The 13,290-nt window shown below is 34.4% G+C and overlaps 2 protein-coding genes across 3 annotated transcripts; both read left to right on the forward strand.

Moving 5' to 3' along the window:
- Positions 1-3,509, forward strand: LOC124392875 (troponin I, fast skeletal muscle-like). Its single transcript, XM_046860137.1, has 7 exons — positions 1-89; positions 1,226-1,258; positions 1,421-1,457; positions 1,569-1,697; positions 2,694-2,783; positions 2,870-3,046; positions 3,216-3,509. Exons 2-7 carry the CDS (start codon positions 1,251-1,253, stop codon positions 3,303-3,305), a joined length of 531 nt encoding a protein of 176 aa, XP_046716093.1. The 5' UTR covers positions 1-89; positions 1,226-1,250; the 3' UTR covers positions 3,306-3,509.
- A 252-nt stretch (positions 3,510-3,761) lies between these two features.
- LOC124392874 (troponin I, fast skeletal muscle-like) lies at positions 3,762-7,315 on the forward strand. 2 transcript variants are annotated; one of them, XM_046860136.1, is made up of 7 exons: positions 3,762-4,298; positions 5,120-5,152; positions 5,679-5,715; positions 5,856-5,984; positions 6,462-6,551; positions 6,670-6,846; positions 7,013-7,315. In XM_046860136.1, the coding sequence occupies exons 2-7, from the start codon at positions 5,145-5,147 to the stop codon at positions 7,100-7,102; spliced, it is 531 nt and encodes a 176-aa protein (XP_046716092.1). In that variant the 5' UTR covers positions 3,762-4,298; positions 5,120-5,144; the 3' UTR covers positions 7,103-7,315. The 2 variants fall into 2 exon arrangements, with proteins under 2 accessions (XP_046716092.1, XP_046716091.1); XM_046860135.1 differs by lacking the exons at positions 3,762-4,298; positions 5,120-5,152 and having other exon boundaries at positions 5,517-5,715.
- Positions 7,316-13,290: the final 5,975 nt, after the last annotated feature.

Here is a 13,290-nt window from a genome sequence, read left to right on the forward strand (position 1 = left end):
GTTAGCAACCTGTAACTGGGGTGCCAGTGGCTCACGTCCGTGAACTATTCCTCCATCAAGCCAGTACCACTGCCACAACTTTCATATAGGTGAGAGTAAGGTGCATCCCACACACTGTCCTCTGATTGTGCTTTATAATCCTCCTTAGCTATAATCATTCTATGTTGGCTTCTGCTCTTGCTGATGGGTTGTTGAGTAATTCATGATACTGTGATATGAGACATACCGATGTTTTATTGAGGTTGAGGTTTGTTTCTATGTAAATGTACAAATAACTCAATTTGTAAGTATTTGGACCTTTGGCCACAGGATAAATCAAGCTTAACTTTTGCTTCGAGTTACCATAATTGTTTGGCAGTGTATGGTATGAAAAATTGTATGACTGATTTGCCGAGAAGTTGGTATTAATGTATTGTGCTTTTGCTTATTTTACTATTTCACAATATTGCAAAATTTCTTTCAAGTTGCCGGATCATAATTATATACAAAATTGGCTTTGCGTCATATTTGTGCAGACTTGAAATTGTGTACCTGACAGAAATGCCTTTTAACAACAAAGACCAAATTAGTTGGAATGCAGGGGCTTTTACAGAAACATATTTCAACACTGTACTTTTTACTCAGATTATAGATCACTGTGATTATAGATCACTGTGACTTCAAGAAGCACTTGAAACTGCATACCTAAGTCTTTAGCCCTGACTCAGATGGTTTAGCAGATTTATAGCTGTGGCTCTGCGTATAGCATGCAGATGCCTGCCAAAATTAAAGGTCTAGAAAAAGTTGGAATATGATAACCTCTCCCTTGATTAATATCAGTGTACTGATGTTTGTAGAGGGGGTTAGAGAGTTCAAGTGCTTCTCTTACAGTCTTCAGTAGAGAGTTTTCCAGAAGCTCCGGTTGGGCATTAGATATCAAAGGTTGAAACAGATTTGATGAGCTTCCAATGAGTCTCAGCATACTCGTGGTTGTAACTAAGACTCATCAAGACTATCTTAAATATTTAAGCACATGTATTTCAGATGATACTTGTGTTGTAAAACATCTGCTGGTTTTCTTGGACAGGCCATAATATTTATAGCAATTAAAACAAATATATGAATAGCTATAATATCCAATGGAGGAAATTCCACAATAAGATCCAGGCAAATACATTTAAATGCATTTGACACTGTAAATAAATACAAAATTATTAAAATGCTGTTGTTTTCTGTATGTTTCTAGAGGAAAATAAAAAACAGCCACCAAGATGTCTGAGTATGTATTATATCTTAAAAAGAAAATTCTGTTTGTCTCTTAATCTGTTTTTATAATTATTTATACTTATGCTGGATTTAGAACTCTTAGTATCCCTCTTTTATCTGCATATGTATTAATTGTTAATTTGAACATGCTGTTTTCAATATTTTTCTCATATAGAAAAAAGATGACATCGAGCAGGAGGCATCAGCTCAAAGTAAAAAAAAAAACACATCTAACCTTTGTGCTATTCCCTGATTTAAAAACACTAATGATTTACAAAAGATTAAGTGCAATTAACATATTATCAAACTGCAATTCTTTTTAGAGCTTGATGCTTTCAATAGCCAAGGGCTTGCTAGAGAAGGAGGCCACTCAGAGTGTGGCTGACAAGGCTGCTTACATGGCCCAGAATTGCCCTGATCTCTCCTTGCCACACTCACTGCAGGATCTGCAGGTACGTCACATTCTGTCTCTTATACTCATCCAACAGGAAATACACTTCAACTTCTGACAGGTGTCATATTGTGGTACCTAAAGGCAGTTTCCTTATTCCTGTAACACAATATTCAGCTTTGCTGTTGCTTTGCTTGCAATGAATCAACAAAAGCATAGAGCCATATTATGAAAAATGACTTATTTTTAGTTCAACCTTTGTCATAGCTAGAAAATGTACAATCAAGACAGGGGTTGATAATATAGACAGTTGATGCATTTATTTAAAAAGCAACTATTAAAATGAACTAACTAACTAATATATATATATATATATATATATATATATATATATATATATATATATATATATATATATATATATATATATATAAACTTGCAAATAGGGTGTTAAAATGAATTCTTATTTTGTGCAAAAAGGTTAACACATTGATTAGCCTAGAACTTTAATCCTTCACTGTGATTACATTCAAGAATTGATATACCAGATACTATACCAGATTCTGAACAAAGTTGTCACATACTGATTGATGGCTGCTAAAAAAAAAAATCATGATTTTGAATGATAGCAGATTTACTGGTAGTGTGCAATATCTAAAAGTTGCCTAAAGAATTTAAAGTATTTTATATTATATGGAAGCTTGAGTTTTAAGTGCCTTTGAGGTTTAAGTGAAGCTTGAAGTTTAATATAATGTTACTATTGCTAGTATCAATTTGTCATATTAGAATTTGTTTTATGCAGTCCCAGTCAAGGGTAAAAACTGTTCTGCAGCCTATTGGTTGTGGAATGAATACTCCGGTACCGCCTGGCAGTTTGTTAAACAGGCTGTGTGCTGTTATAAAGGATGGAAGCAAAACAATTCTTATTTGAGATGAATGGTTATATCTTTTGTGTGTGTGTGTGTGTGTGTGTGTGTGTGTGTGTGTGTGTGTGTGTGTGTGTGTGTGTGTGTGTGTGTGTGTGTGTGTGAAATTGTCTAATTCACTCTGTTATTAGGATCTGTGCAAGAAACTGCACCAGACCATTGACAAGGTTGATGAGGAGAGATATGACTTAGAGGCCAAAGTAAAAAAAGGAGACAAAGAGGTATAGCAATGATTAAGTGCTCTTTAGCATTTGGGAAACCTTGTTTGTACTGGGGTTTAAATCATTATTTGGTTGTGTGTATGCAGATTGAGGATCTGAAGATTAAGGTGATTGATCTGATCGGCAAGTTCAAAAAGCCAGCTCTGAGGAAGGTGCGCATGTCTGCTGATCAGATGCTTCAGGCTCTGCTTGGCTCCAAACACAAGGTGTCTCTGGATCTGAGAGCCAACCTTAAACAAGTCAAGAAGGAGGTCAAGGAGGAGGTGGGTCAAACTGATCATACTAAATAAAAATGTGAAATAAATTAAAAAAATATATGTACATGGAAATCTAGATGGCAATAATTTAATGACTTTCTTCTGTGCCCCTGAACTGGTTTTACTGTATATTTTCTTAATCAGTTTCTCACCCATACATATGTCGGTTTTACAGGCTACAGAAGTCGGTGACTGGCGTAAGAACATTGAAGACAAGGCTGGCATGGATGGCAGAAAGAAGATGTTTGAGGGTGGCGAGTCCTAAATTCCTAGACATTTGTTTCTTTACTTGCTCTGAACACTCTCTCCAGGGCAATGCAGTGTCTCACCTTTTTGCAATAGTTACATTGTTTATTCTGGTACCAATGCTTGTTACTTACATTTGTTTCATGCAGTATTTTGGATCTGAGGGGGAAATGTATGTAATTGCAGAGCAACTACCATTAAATGAATGGATATGGAAAACCCATTCCTATCATGTTTTTTGTATTCATTTTATTTTCATAGATTGTATAGCCCAATCAGATTTTTAGCTTTCTGATGACTACTGGAGGTCACAAGAATAGTAACATCTACTCTCACTTCTTTTATTTATATACATTATTTTGGGTTTTTCCAGGTTTCCAGATTTATTTATTGATTTATTTAAATCACTAATCCAATCATTTACATACTAAAATTGTTTGCGCTATTATCTTTCATATCTTTAATATCTAAATAATTGTAAAACAAATTAAGAGGAGGATTCTATTTGTATGGCAGCCACAACTTTAGACACATGCTTGGGTAAGCAATTTTAAATTCTTTTACTTTTATATTTGGAATCTGCCAATTAATTTGAAACTTAATTCCTGGGGCTTATTTCGATCCTTACACAAATTATTTTGTTTTGCACAATTAACATTATTATGATTTAGTTATCAAACTTTATTAGTTTTTGGACAAATATTTCCCCTTTTTATATAAAATATATATATGTACCGTACATGTTTATTGAGCTTTCACTCAGCATTAGTCTTAGACCTCCTCAAGGAAAGGAAATTTATGAGGTCTGCCGAGTTTGCGCTGGAAGTATTTCAGGAACTCCATGGCCTATTGGCCTGGGGTGGAATCCACTTCCATAAAGAGGGATCTTAGGATCTGCTGAGCCATCAGTGGAGCCCATATATATCCTATTTAACTTTTACTTCTCTCTGTGGGCTTGCCAGTCTTTCCTGTCCTTTTGCCAAGTGTGTTCTGCCCGTGCTCTGGTACATAGGTGAGCATCATTCTAACAAAATCTAGCTAATATGGATAAAACCACAACCATTAAATTGTTCCTGAAAATGTTGGTTAACGGAGTAAAACAGGTATGTATATGAATTATATAAATAAAAAGATATTGCACATAGGGTAAGTGTTTACTATTGCTTATAGCTTTGAATGTTGTAAAGCTTTAAATGTCAAGCCAGCTCAATTAATTTTTAGCATTAATCCTTATTGCAAATTAGTTAATTGCATTCATAAATCATGGAAATAAATACCACTTTATTATTAATAGTGTGATGTACGATACATGTAAGTTATTTGTATGAAATTGACTTTTATGGGCTTTTTTGTTGCTTAATGTTAATATAATAGGCTACATAGTACTAATACAGCAAATGTCTCTGCCCTGATCATCCACTCTGATTTTTAGTTTATTCGTGATAAACCTTTAACCCTTGCTGCTGAAATGAGCTATAGACTTAAATCAATTTATATAGTTATAGTTCATGCCAGCAACTTTTTTCATGGTAATTATTGTATGTCTATATATAATTATCTTTGAGATATATTTTATTTCTTTTGAAAGCTAATTATGCTATGTTTAGTAAAACCCTTATTTACATTAGGTTGACTTTTACATTTGAACAGGCTGCATGTCACAGATGTTATCTGACACTTCTTGACTAAATTTAGCTGCCTTATTCCTTAGGCGTTTACAAATACAAGCGCAAGCTTATGGTTGGAATTATTGAATTCTATGAACATAATTTAAAGAAGAGCAGTGGCTTGTATAATACATAATGTGTGTTGCTTTGTTTTTTCTGTTTGCAGAGTGTGAGCACAACAAACTGTCAAGATGTCAGAGTAAGTCCTGTAGCTAACTTTACAATATATTTTTTTGTCTGAGACAGTTTGACTAAATGAAGCCAAATGTTAGGACACCCTTGTATGTGTGGGTTTAAAAAAAATTCTGATGTATATCTTAATGATTTTTCTTTATAAACCTATAAGACCTCCAACCTTTTTATGTATAGCAGCATACACACACACACACACACACACACACACACACACACACACACACACACACACACACTCACTCAGACTTACATTGAGATCATGGTAATGAAAAAACTTTTTCTTTGTTTTAATTTAACTTGTTTTTCACTTGTTGAAAGTATTTTTTTCCATGTTGTTTAATTTTTCATGCTTATTTTATTCATTTGAATTAGCCTCTACCTTCTCATTCGAAATCCACTTGGGTGTACAAACTATTACACTGTTGTGCATCACACACAGAGTCATGATTATGCACATTTCTTATGTACTGTATTAGATGCCATGATGTTAAGTTTAATGGAAATAACATTACATATTCTTTCTTTAACAGGAAAAAGTTGACATCCAGCCGCAGGTATCACTTGAAGGTAAATCATAAAATGTGATGAATTAAATTCTGTTTTTAAATGTGAAAATATGCCTTTATACCCACTTAAATTGAAGGTCATAAACAAAAAATAAACAACTTCAAGCTTTATTCATCCACATTTTTCTCTCTGTTCTTCAGAGCCTGCTGCTCTCCATTGCTGCTGGTTTGCTGGAGGCTGAAGCCAAGCAGCTTGTGGAGGATAAGGAGTCTTACTTAAATGAAAACTGCCCACCACTGAACCTTCAAAGCTCTACACAGGAGCTGCAGGTAGTAACTTGTATACAAGCACAACAAAAGAAATATATAAAACCCAAAGTCCAAGTATATCAAACTCACAGTATAACTCAAAATGCTGATAACATGTTCCATGCTTGGCATATATTACTGCTCTATAGTTATGTGGCTTAATAACAAAAAAAGTAAGTACATGAGCTTATGTAGCTTGTTTTGATGAGAATAATTATTGTGGAATACAGTGAAGGGTACAGAGCATGTAAATATCACAGAGAAGTACTTTACTTGTATGTAATTACCAATATTATACATCATTACCTTGAACAATGTTGTGTTACAGTAAGATTTATTTTACATTTATTTATATATAAAATTTACATTTGTTGATTAATCCAGTCATATAAGATTTATCCAGCATGTAGCTGAGTTGTTGAAGTGATGGCCATCTCTGGTAGCCATGGGGTTGGAAGGAAACAATATTATCTTCTAAACCTGTTCTTTCTCCCTAAGGATCTTTGCAAGAAGCTCCAGCAGAACATTGACAAGATTGATGAGGAGAGATATGACTTGGAGGCCAAGGTTGCAAAGACAAACAAGGAGGTGAGCACATAATTGACTAATAGTAAAAAAAAATAATAATAATTTGAAAAGTATATATAAAAAAGAAAAACCATAAAAAAATGTAAGCCTTGCTTTTCAACACGACCTCTTCCTACAGATTGAGGACATGAGGATTAAAGTTCAGGACCTGAAGGGCAAGTTTAAGAAGCCTGCGCTCAGGAAAGTGCGCATGTCTGCTGACCAGATGCTTCAGGCTCTGCTCGGCTCCAAACACAAGGTGTCTCTGGACCTGAGAGCCAACCTTAAACAAGTCAAGAAGGAAGTCAAAGAGGAGGTGGGTATTAAATGCACGTTTAAAAAAAAACATGTGATGACCATTAGTGGTGATATCATCTAATGAAAATTCAGTTTCTGGCATTTTGGCCCTTGTTAATGCATTTAAACACTTAATGAATTGTGTTAAAAATATTCTTTTTTTGTTTGTTTGTTTGTTTTTCCAGTCTGCAGAACAAGTTGGTGACTGGCGTAAGAACATTGAGGACAAGGCTGGTATGGATGGCAGGAAGAAGATGTTTGAGTCTGAGGCTTAAGAGAAAGTGTGTGATTATTTTCTGATACACCTGTTGTTCTGTAACCCTGTAACCCCTCCACTCTTTTTTTCAATAAAGGCAGTTTACTCATCATGTTTTACACGCAATGTGTATGATTTTAAATCCAGTGTATGCTGTGTACCAAAATATATATGTTCCCCTTTGTTTTTGCTCATACATAAAGCAAATAAAATGGTTTAAAAGAACACAAAACTTTGAATCTTTATTGAATGGGTAAAGTTCCAATCTAAAAATAAATATGGATATTAATAATAATAGATGTAGATTTCCACAAGAGAATTATATGGCATTATAATATAGGGTTATCTTTTTGGAGATTGCTTAAAAGATAAAAACCTGGCAGCAAAAACTAAACATTTGGATTTCTCTCTCTCTCTGTGTGTGTGTGTGTGTGTGTGTGTGTGTGTGTGTGTGTGTGTGTGAGATAATTAAGCTGGTCTGTAAATTCAGTTTTTGACTTTTATCCTGTCTATAAGACAAAACCATTTGTAATGAAAAAGCACTTAAATCTGTGTCCAGACAAATGTGTAATAGGGTTCATGGTACACAACTCAATATGTGATTCAGGTATCATACTTTATGGTACATGATGTATGTAACTGTGGTAATTTTATAATGATTATTTAACATTTTAATTAGGAGTTCATTCAATTAGATTGTAGTTTTTAAACCTCAGACATTAAAATGTTTATAAAATGTTTAATAATGATAATAATGACACTTAATGTGACATAAGTGTGTCACATTTCACAGTGAAAAAGTTTCCAGGCTTCTGGCAAAATGAGGCCAGCTATTCACAGTCATGCCAGGGAATCAAATTACTATGAGGCTGTAAAAAAAACTGAGTTTCTTGCTTTTTCCCTCACACATAGTGCACATAACAAATCAAAATATTTTAAACCTTTTTTTATGGAAAATAAATTATTCTTGCCTAATATAGACATTTTTATTGGTGGATATTGATACACTTGCCCCTATAATATGTGCCATGTGACTGTTTATTCATAATTGCCCACACAAGATATATTTGAAAGACTTTATATAAAGCTAAAATGAACAAAATAATTTTTGTTGCATTTTTTTGTAGTAACAGAATGACATGGACAACATAATCCAAATGATTAGGAATATGGCATATACAATTCACAAATACAATCTACCACTAATATTTTTTCAGTAAATCTTTAGTCCAGTAAAATTGTTAATTTTCAGCCCTTTCATTGCAATTGTATTCCTTTCCTCTTTGCAGATGTGTCAGAAACACACAAAACAGCTTTCACTGCAGAAAGTGACACTCATTTCCAGACACACATTTTCAGTTTCAGTCAATTTCCCCTGACTGGATTCAGACACCTGGTGGCTCCATGTATGGTGAAGGCTGTCTGGCGTTAATAGCCCCTGCCATGGCCACTTGTTTAGTGTCTGCTGTTCTTAAGTTACCTCTAGGAGCTCAAATGTGTGACCAAGCTGAGACGACTTGCTAAGAATATCTCCTGAATCTGGAGCCCTGAATGCAAGAGGATACTTAGCTATGTTAGCTGCACAAGATGAACACTGAGACACTCTCAGTTGTAAAATATGGCAATGAGCGAGGTAGCATTTTTAACCCTCCAGGAAACCATGTAGAGATTTACACTTGTATTTTTGAAGTATAATAAATTGCCTTGCGTGATTTAGTCATGGTATTGTATGCCTTGAAGTGGATTGAAGTTATCATAATCCCACATGTTTTTTCTGGCAGTGACATACTGCATACTTATCCAGAAATAAAAAAAGATAATAAATCCAGCCAACAGGATTGTTAAAGCTAACATGTTATTATGCCAATGATGTCATGACCCATTGCAGATTCTTTCAAATGCAGGAAAGTGTGAGAAAACAGGCCTGAAAACAGCTGCTTCCACTCATTACAGAGAGCACACAGCGAGTGCAACACATCATAGAGAACAAAGCAGAGTTTATAAGACTTTAAATCTCCAACACATATATGAAAAAGCAGACTTAAAGCCTAGAGTTAGTAATATGTGATTTTTTGTAAATATGAAAGAATTAGTAGCAACTTGATCCAAACTGAGATGGAGCAAGCTGTAATTACTGTGCTCTCACTGGGGGTTTAATGGGTGGTCTATGTTGACCATTAAATCCCACACAGATTCAGTGTGCAGTTCAATTCTACCACCATCTGGTTAAACATATCACATGTAACAGAGCAGAGTGTGTCATATTTACACCAGCAAAATATTTTAGCAGTGCAGATGCACAGTCCAAAGATTTAAGAGAAAGTGACTATATGAGCGTACACTGTTAGTTGGCTTTACTTAAAACATATTTTTATGTGTTTACATAATACCCCAATAAAAAATAAGTAATTTTAATACGAACTGTGTCATGACTTTAGCATTATAAGGTTACCTCTCATTCAGTCATAGTTTATATATAGTCTTATATCAGTAGGTCAAGCTGTACTATTAAGTGAGTGGGGTGACATGATTTTATTAAAAAAAATGTATTGTAACTTGTGTCAAATTGTTAAAAGTTTATTCACAGTGAGTCTGCTGCTAATGCCTGTTTTAGCATGCACTCTGATGCTATCAGCAGTGACAGAGCAAGCGGTACAGGAAGAGTGGGGAAATGACCTGCATTAACCTATACTCTAACCCCCAGTGCAACCCTCGTTTCCCAGACTGCATGAGATCATAGCATTCATCAGAAGCCTCAGGCAATTTTTTTTTTTTGTGGAAATTCACCCAGTGTCTCACATTCAAAAATAAAGAAAAGCTGTATTATTATAATTAACTTGTGTATTTGTCCTGTGCTCACTGCTTAAGTAGATATTTTCCCACAGACAGAGATTACACCAACCAATAAAAACTGGAATGTGTCTCATAACTTATTTTTTGTTTTGTTTTCACATAGCTATATTTTATGCATTTGCAATCAATATTTTATTAAAACTAATCTCATATAGTATATCATATTCAACCACTAGAGGGTGCATGGTGTTTACTTCTAACGTGCCCCAGACATGCCCCGCTATTGGTTTCTCTTTCTAAAAGTTTCAAGCTGTTTTTTTACTACAGATGGCAGGCCTACCACGAAAAACAATTTAATATCTAATGAACATTAAGCAGTTAAACAATGTTTTCCAAAATAAATTCTTCCTGTGCTACGTTGTTTATTAAGTGGTTTGCTTTTTACCAGGACTGGTAGTATCTCATATCTTAAACATCATAGCTGAAACATGGCATGATATCTAGCATATTAGTGCCTATGTAAAGTTAAAAACATTGTGTACATTTCCCACAGAAACATGGCTTTAGAAGAATGTAACAATCAACTTTCACCTTGTGCTTAATATATAAGCCTTTAAATGTGTTTTAAGTAATCCAAATAGTCTGCTGTTGAAACTCTTGATTAGAAATGTTCAGTTTAGTTTGCCATTATTCAAGGATTAATTTAGAGTTTTTAGTGTTCCAAAGACCTTCTAGTTTGGTACTCTTTCTGATAAGGTAATTGTGCATAAAGTCCTAAAAGGAAAGATCCACCCTGATTGATTTGCATGTGAATATTCATAATCAATACATGATCTTCAGTGCTGTTGGTGGTGGACTTTTTTGGTTTAAATTTCTTTCACTGGCATGGCATTCTATTTTTGACTACCCACTGATGGCAGCGCCAGTAAGATTTAGCCCTTGCTTCAATACTGCCCAAAAAAAGAATCCTGTTCTGTAGTCCTGTAGCTCTGATCTCTGACCTCTATGACAACCTGATCTGTACATGCTGCTCTAACAAATCAGCTTCAAAGTTTTAACATTCATGCTAATAGTGTTGTCAATACCATTGTGCTTGTCCAATCACATATTGGAAACTAGTTTATCTGAATCTCAGCCCAACTGTTCCTTGTATCTGTATTGTGTGCTGGAACTTTGAGTCCAGCATTTCTTTCCAATATTTCATGTCTGGATTTCTCATGAATATGACATTGAGCAAAGTGCAGTGTCTCCCTGCAAAAATCTCTAAGAAATAATGAAAATACAGCATCAACCAGCAAAACAACTTAAGTGCAAATCTCACCTAATTTAAGCTGCAGTGGGTTTCAGAATAAGGGTTTCATTTAAGAGTTCCTACAGAGTCCTTTTAGAGTTCCAGATGTAGACCTTATTTTTGAAGAATGTAACAGAATGCGAGAAGTCTGTTTATACTTGTTTATCTGCTGAAGGATTGGTAACAAATAGATTAAAACTGAGAGCTGATCTTTATCTGGCAAAAAAACAGTGACTATTAACTGTCCTGAGCTTAGCAGGGAGTCACAGAGGCTTCTGTTACTTTTCAAATCCACATAGCCATTTTCCCCTAAAACAATAGGCCTGTTTCCTTTCTTTCAAATTTTTTTCCCACAGTGATTTTCTGTGTAAGTCATTTGCAATTCTAAACCAAGCGCCGAAACCAGATAAAAGATTATAATCTCTATATGTGTATAATGTTTAACTGAGTTTTGCATTCAATACATTCCTAATCATTAACAGAATATAATCCAGCTTTTAAAAGCTAAAATATTTATTTCAGGACCTGCCAAAGATCAGTATTTCATTAATAAACAATTAATAATAATTAATATGTATGTAAGGCATTGTTCTGTTTAACAGGAAGCATCAGCATTTTAAATATTAGTATATAAAGTGCATGGCAATTTATGTGGAAGAAAAAACAAATGTAAACTGGTTGCAGACTTAAAATGACATCAGCTCTGTTTGCACCCACTCACTAGACCACAGGAGACAAGTCACATGGCGAGTGATTATCGTTCAACGAATCAACATCACTTCTGTCTTATTATCTCAGCCTGTTGGTATGCATCCCCACACTGCTTTTATTCTAAATCACAGCAGGTTTACACACCTCTGGAGCTTTAAATTCACAAGGCTGACTATTGGAGCATTACTACTTTGGCTGTGTATAAAGTATGGTGTGCATGCTGTAAAGCTTTAGGTGGGGGCAGTAAAAGCCAGCAAGCCTCCGTAAAAATACCTAAACTAGCGAGGCAGGAGATCCTGAGCAACATACAGAGAAGAAGACAACATCTAGATACATGTTGGATCATGATTGATTATAGGCTTGGGACGTTATGTAGTGTAGGAGATATACAACTGTTGAGTTGCTAAACTGTGTTAAGAAATGACACCATTGCTGAGAAGTGATGAATAATGTGAATGCAGGTTTCAAAAATGCTGGTTAGATTCTCTTGTTCTCTTTGATTAGGACATAAAGTTGAATGCAAGGATTTACATACAAAAGTAGAATAAAAAATAAATCTTGTGTATTACAATTTATAGCCTTTCCTTCTCTCATAAACATTCTCTCATAATTTAGCTATAACAGCCTGCTTCCTCTTTTCCATCCTTTCAAGGGCAGCTGTAATATTCTGATGTCATACTGACAATATTCTGCCAGATGTCATAGGCTACTCATGACTAATTCTTTTTCACATAATCACATATTGCTCATGTCACAAGGTCATGTTTAAATGCACTTTCACATATTTTCACATGATCACATACAGTATGAGAAACATTTTCATGTGATTATTTAAAACAGAAGGAATTTTGAAGCTCTGAAAACATTTTTCTGCTTAATGTGATTTCTGTTACTTGCTTGCTATCTTGTTTCAGAATCTGTCCATTTTCACTCCGGAGCCATGGGGGAATACAAACATTTGCATTTACATATATAAATATATATATATATATATATATATATATATATATATATATATATATATATATATATATATATATATATATCTTGTTTTCTCTATTGTAAGTAAGTTAAAATGAAAGACAATAAATCATTCTTTCTAAGAATTATTTTCACTTATTATCTCACATTTTCCTATAAAATATATATATTAGAGGTAGAAATAGGATATGAGATTGAGAATCTTGAGAAGATTGAGAATTTCTGCTACCAGACCTACAGTACACAACATATGTGGAATGTAGCATTAGAGTGGCTTAGAAACCCTGACAAAGAAATATCCATCAGTTCAGCTCCTTAAAGCAACATGTTCATTTTTTAGTCCTGAATCACATACATGAACATTTTAAAGCAGAACTTGCTTTAATAGGCCCACAATGTGGGTGATTTTTTATTTTTCTTGTGCAATGATT

The sequence above is a fragment of the Silurus meridionalis genome, chromosome 10 (assembly GCF_014805685.1).
Source record: "Silurus meridionalis isolate SWU-2019-XX chromosome 10, ASM1480568v1, whole genome shotgun sequence".
Lineage (NCBI taxonomy): Eukaryota > Metazoa > Chordata > Actinopteri > Siluriformes > Siluridae > Silurus > Silurus meridionalis.

What these genes read in the sequence shown, in the direction of transcription:
- LOC124392875 (XM_046860137.1), top strand. An exon ending in TAAAAAAAGGAGACAAAGAG is followed by an intron (nt 2,784 to 2,869) that starts GTATAGCAATGA and finishes GTGTGTATGCAG; the next exon opens with ATTGAGGATCTGAAGATTAA. An exon ending in AGAAGGAGGTCAAGGAGGAG is followed by an intron (nt 3,047 to 3,215) that starts GTGGGTCAAACT and finishes TCGGTTTTACAG; the next exon opens with GCTACAGAAGTCGGTGACTG.
- LOC124392874 (XM_046860135.1), top strand. Translation starts at nt 5,611, where the DNA reads ATGTACTGTATTAGATGCCATGATGTTAAGTTTAATGGAAATAACATT. An exon ending in GCCGCAGGTATCACTTGAAG is followed by an intron (nt 5,716 to 5,855) that starts GTAAATCATAAA and finishes TCTGTTCTTCAG; the next exon opens with AGCCTGCTGCTCTCCATTGC. An exon ending in GCTCTACACAGGAGCTGCAG is followed by an intron (nt 5,985 to 6,461) that starts GTAGTAACTTGT and finishes TTTCTCCCTAAG; the next exon opens with GATCTTTGCAAGAAGCTCCA.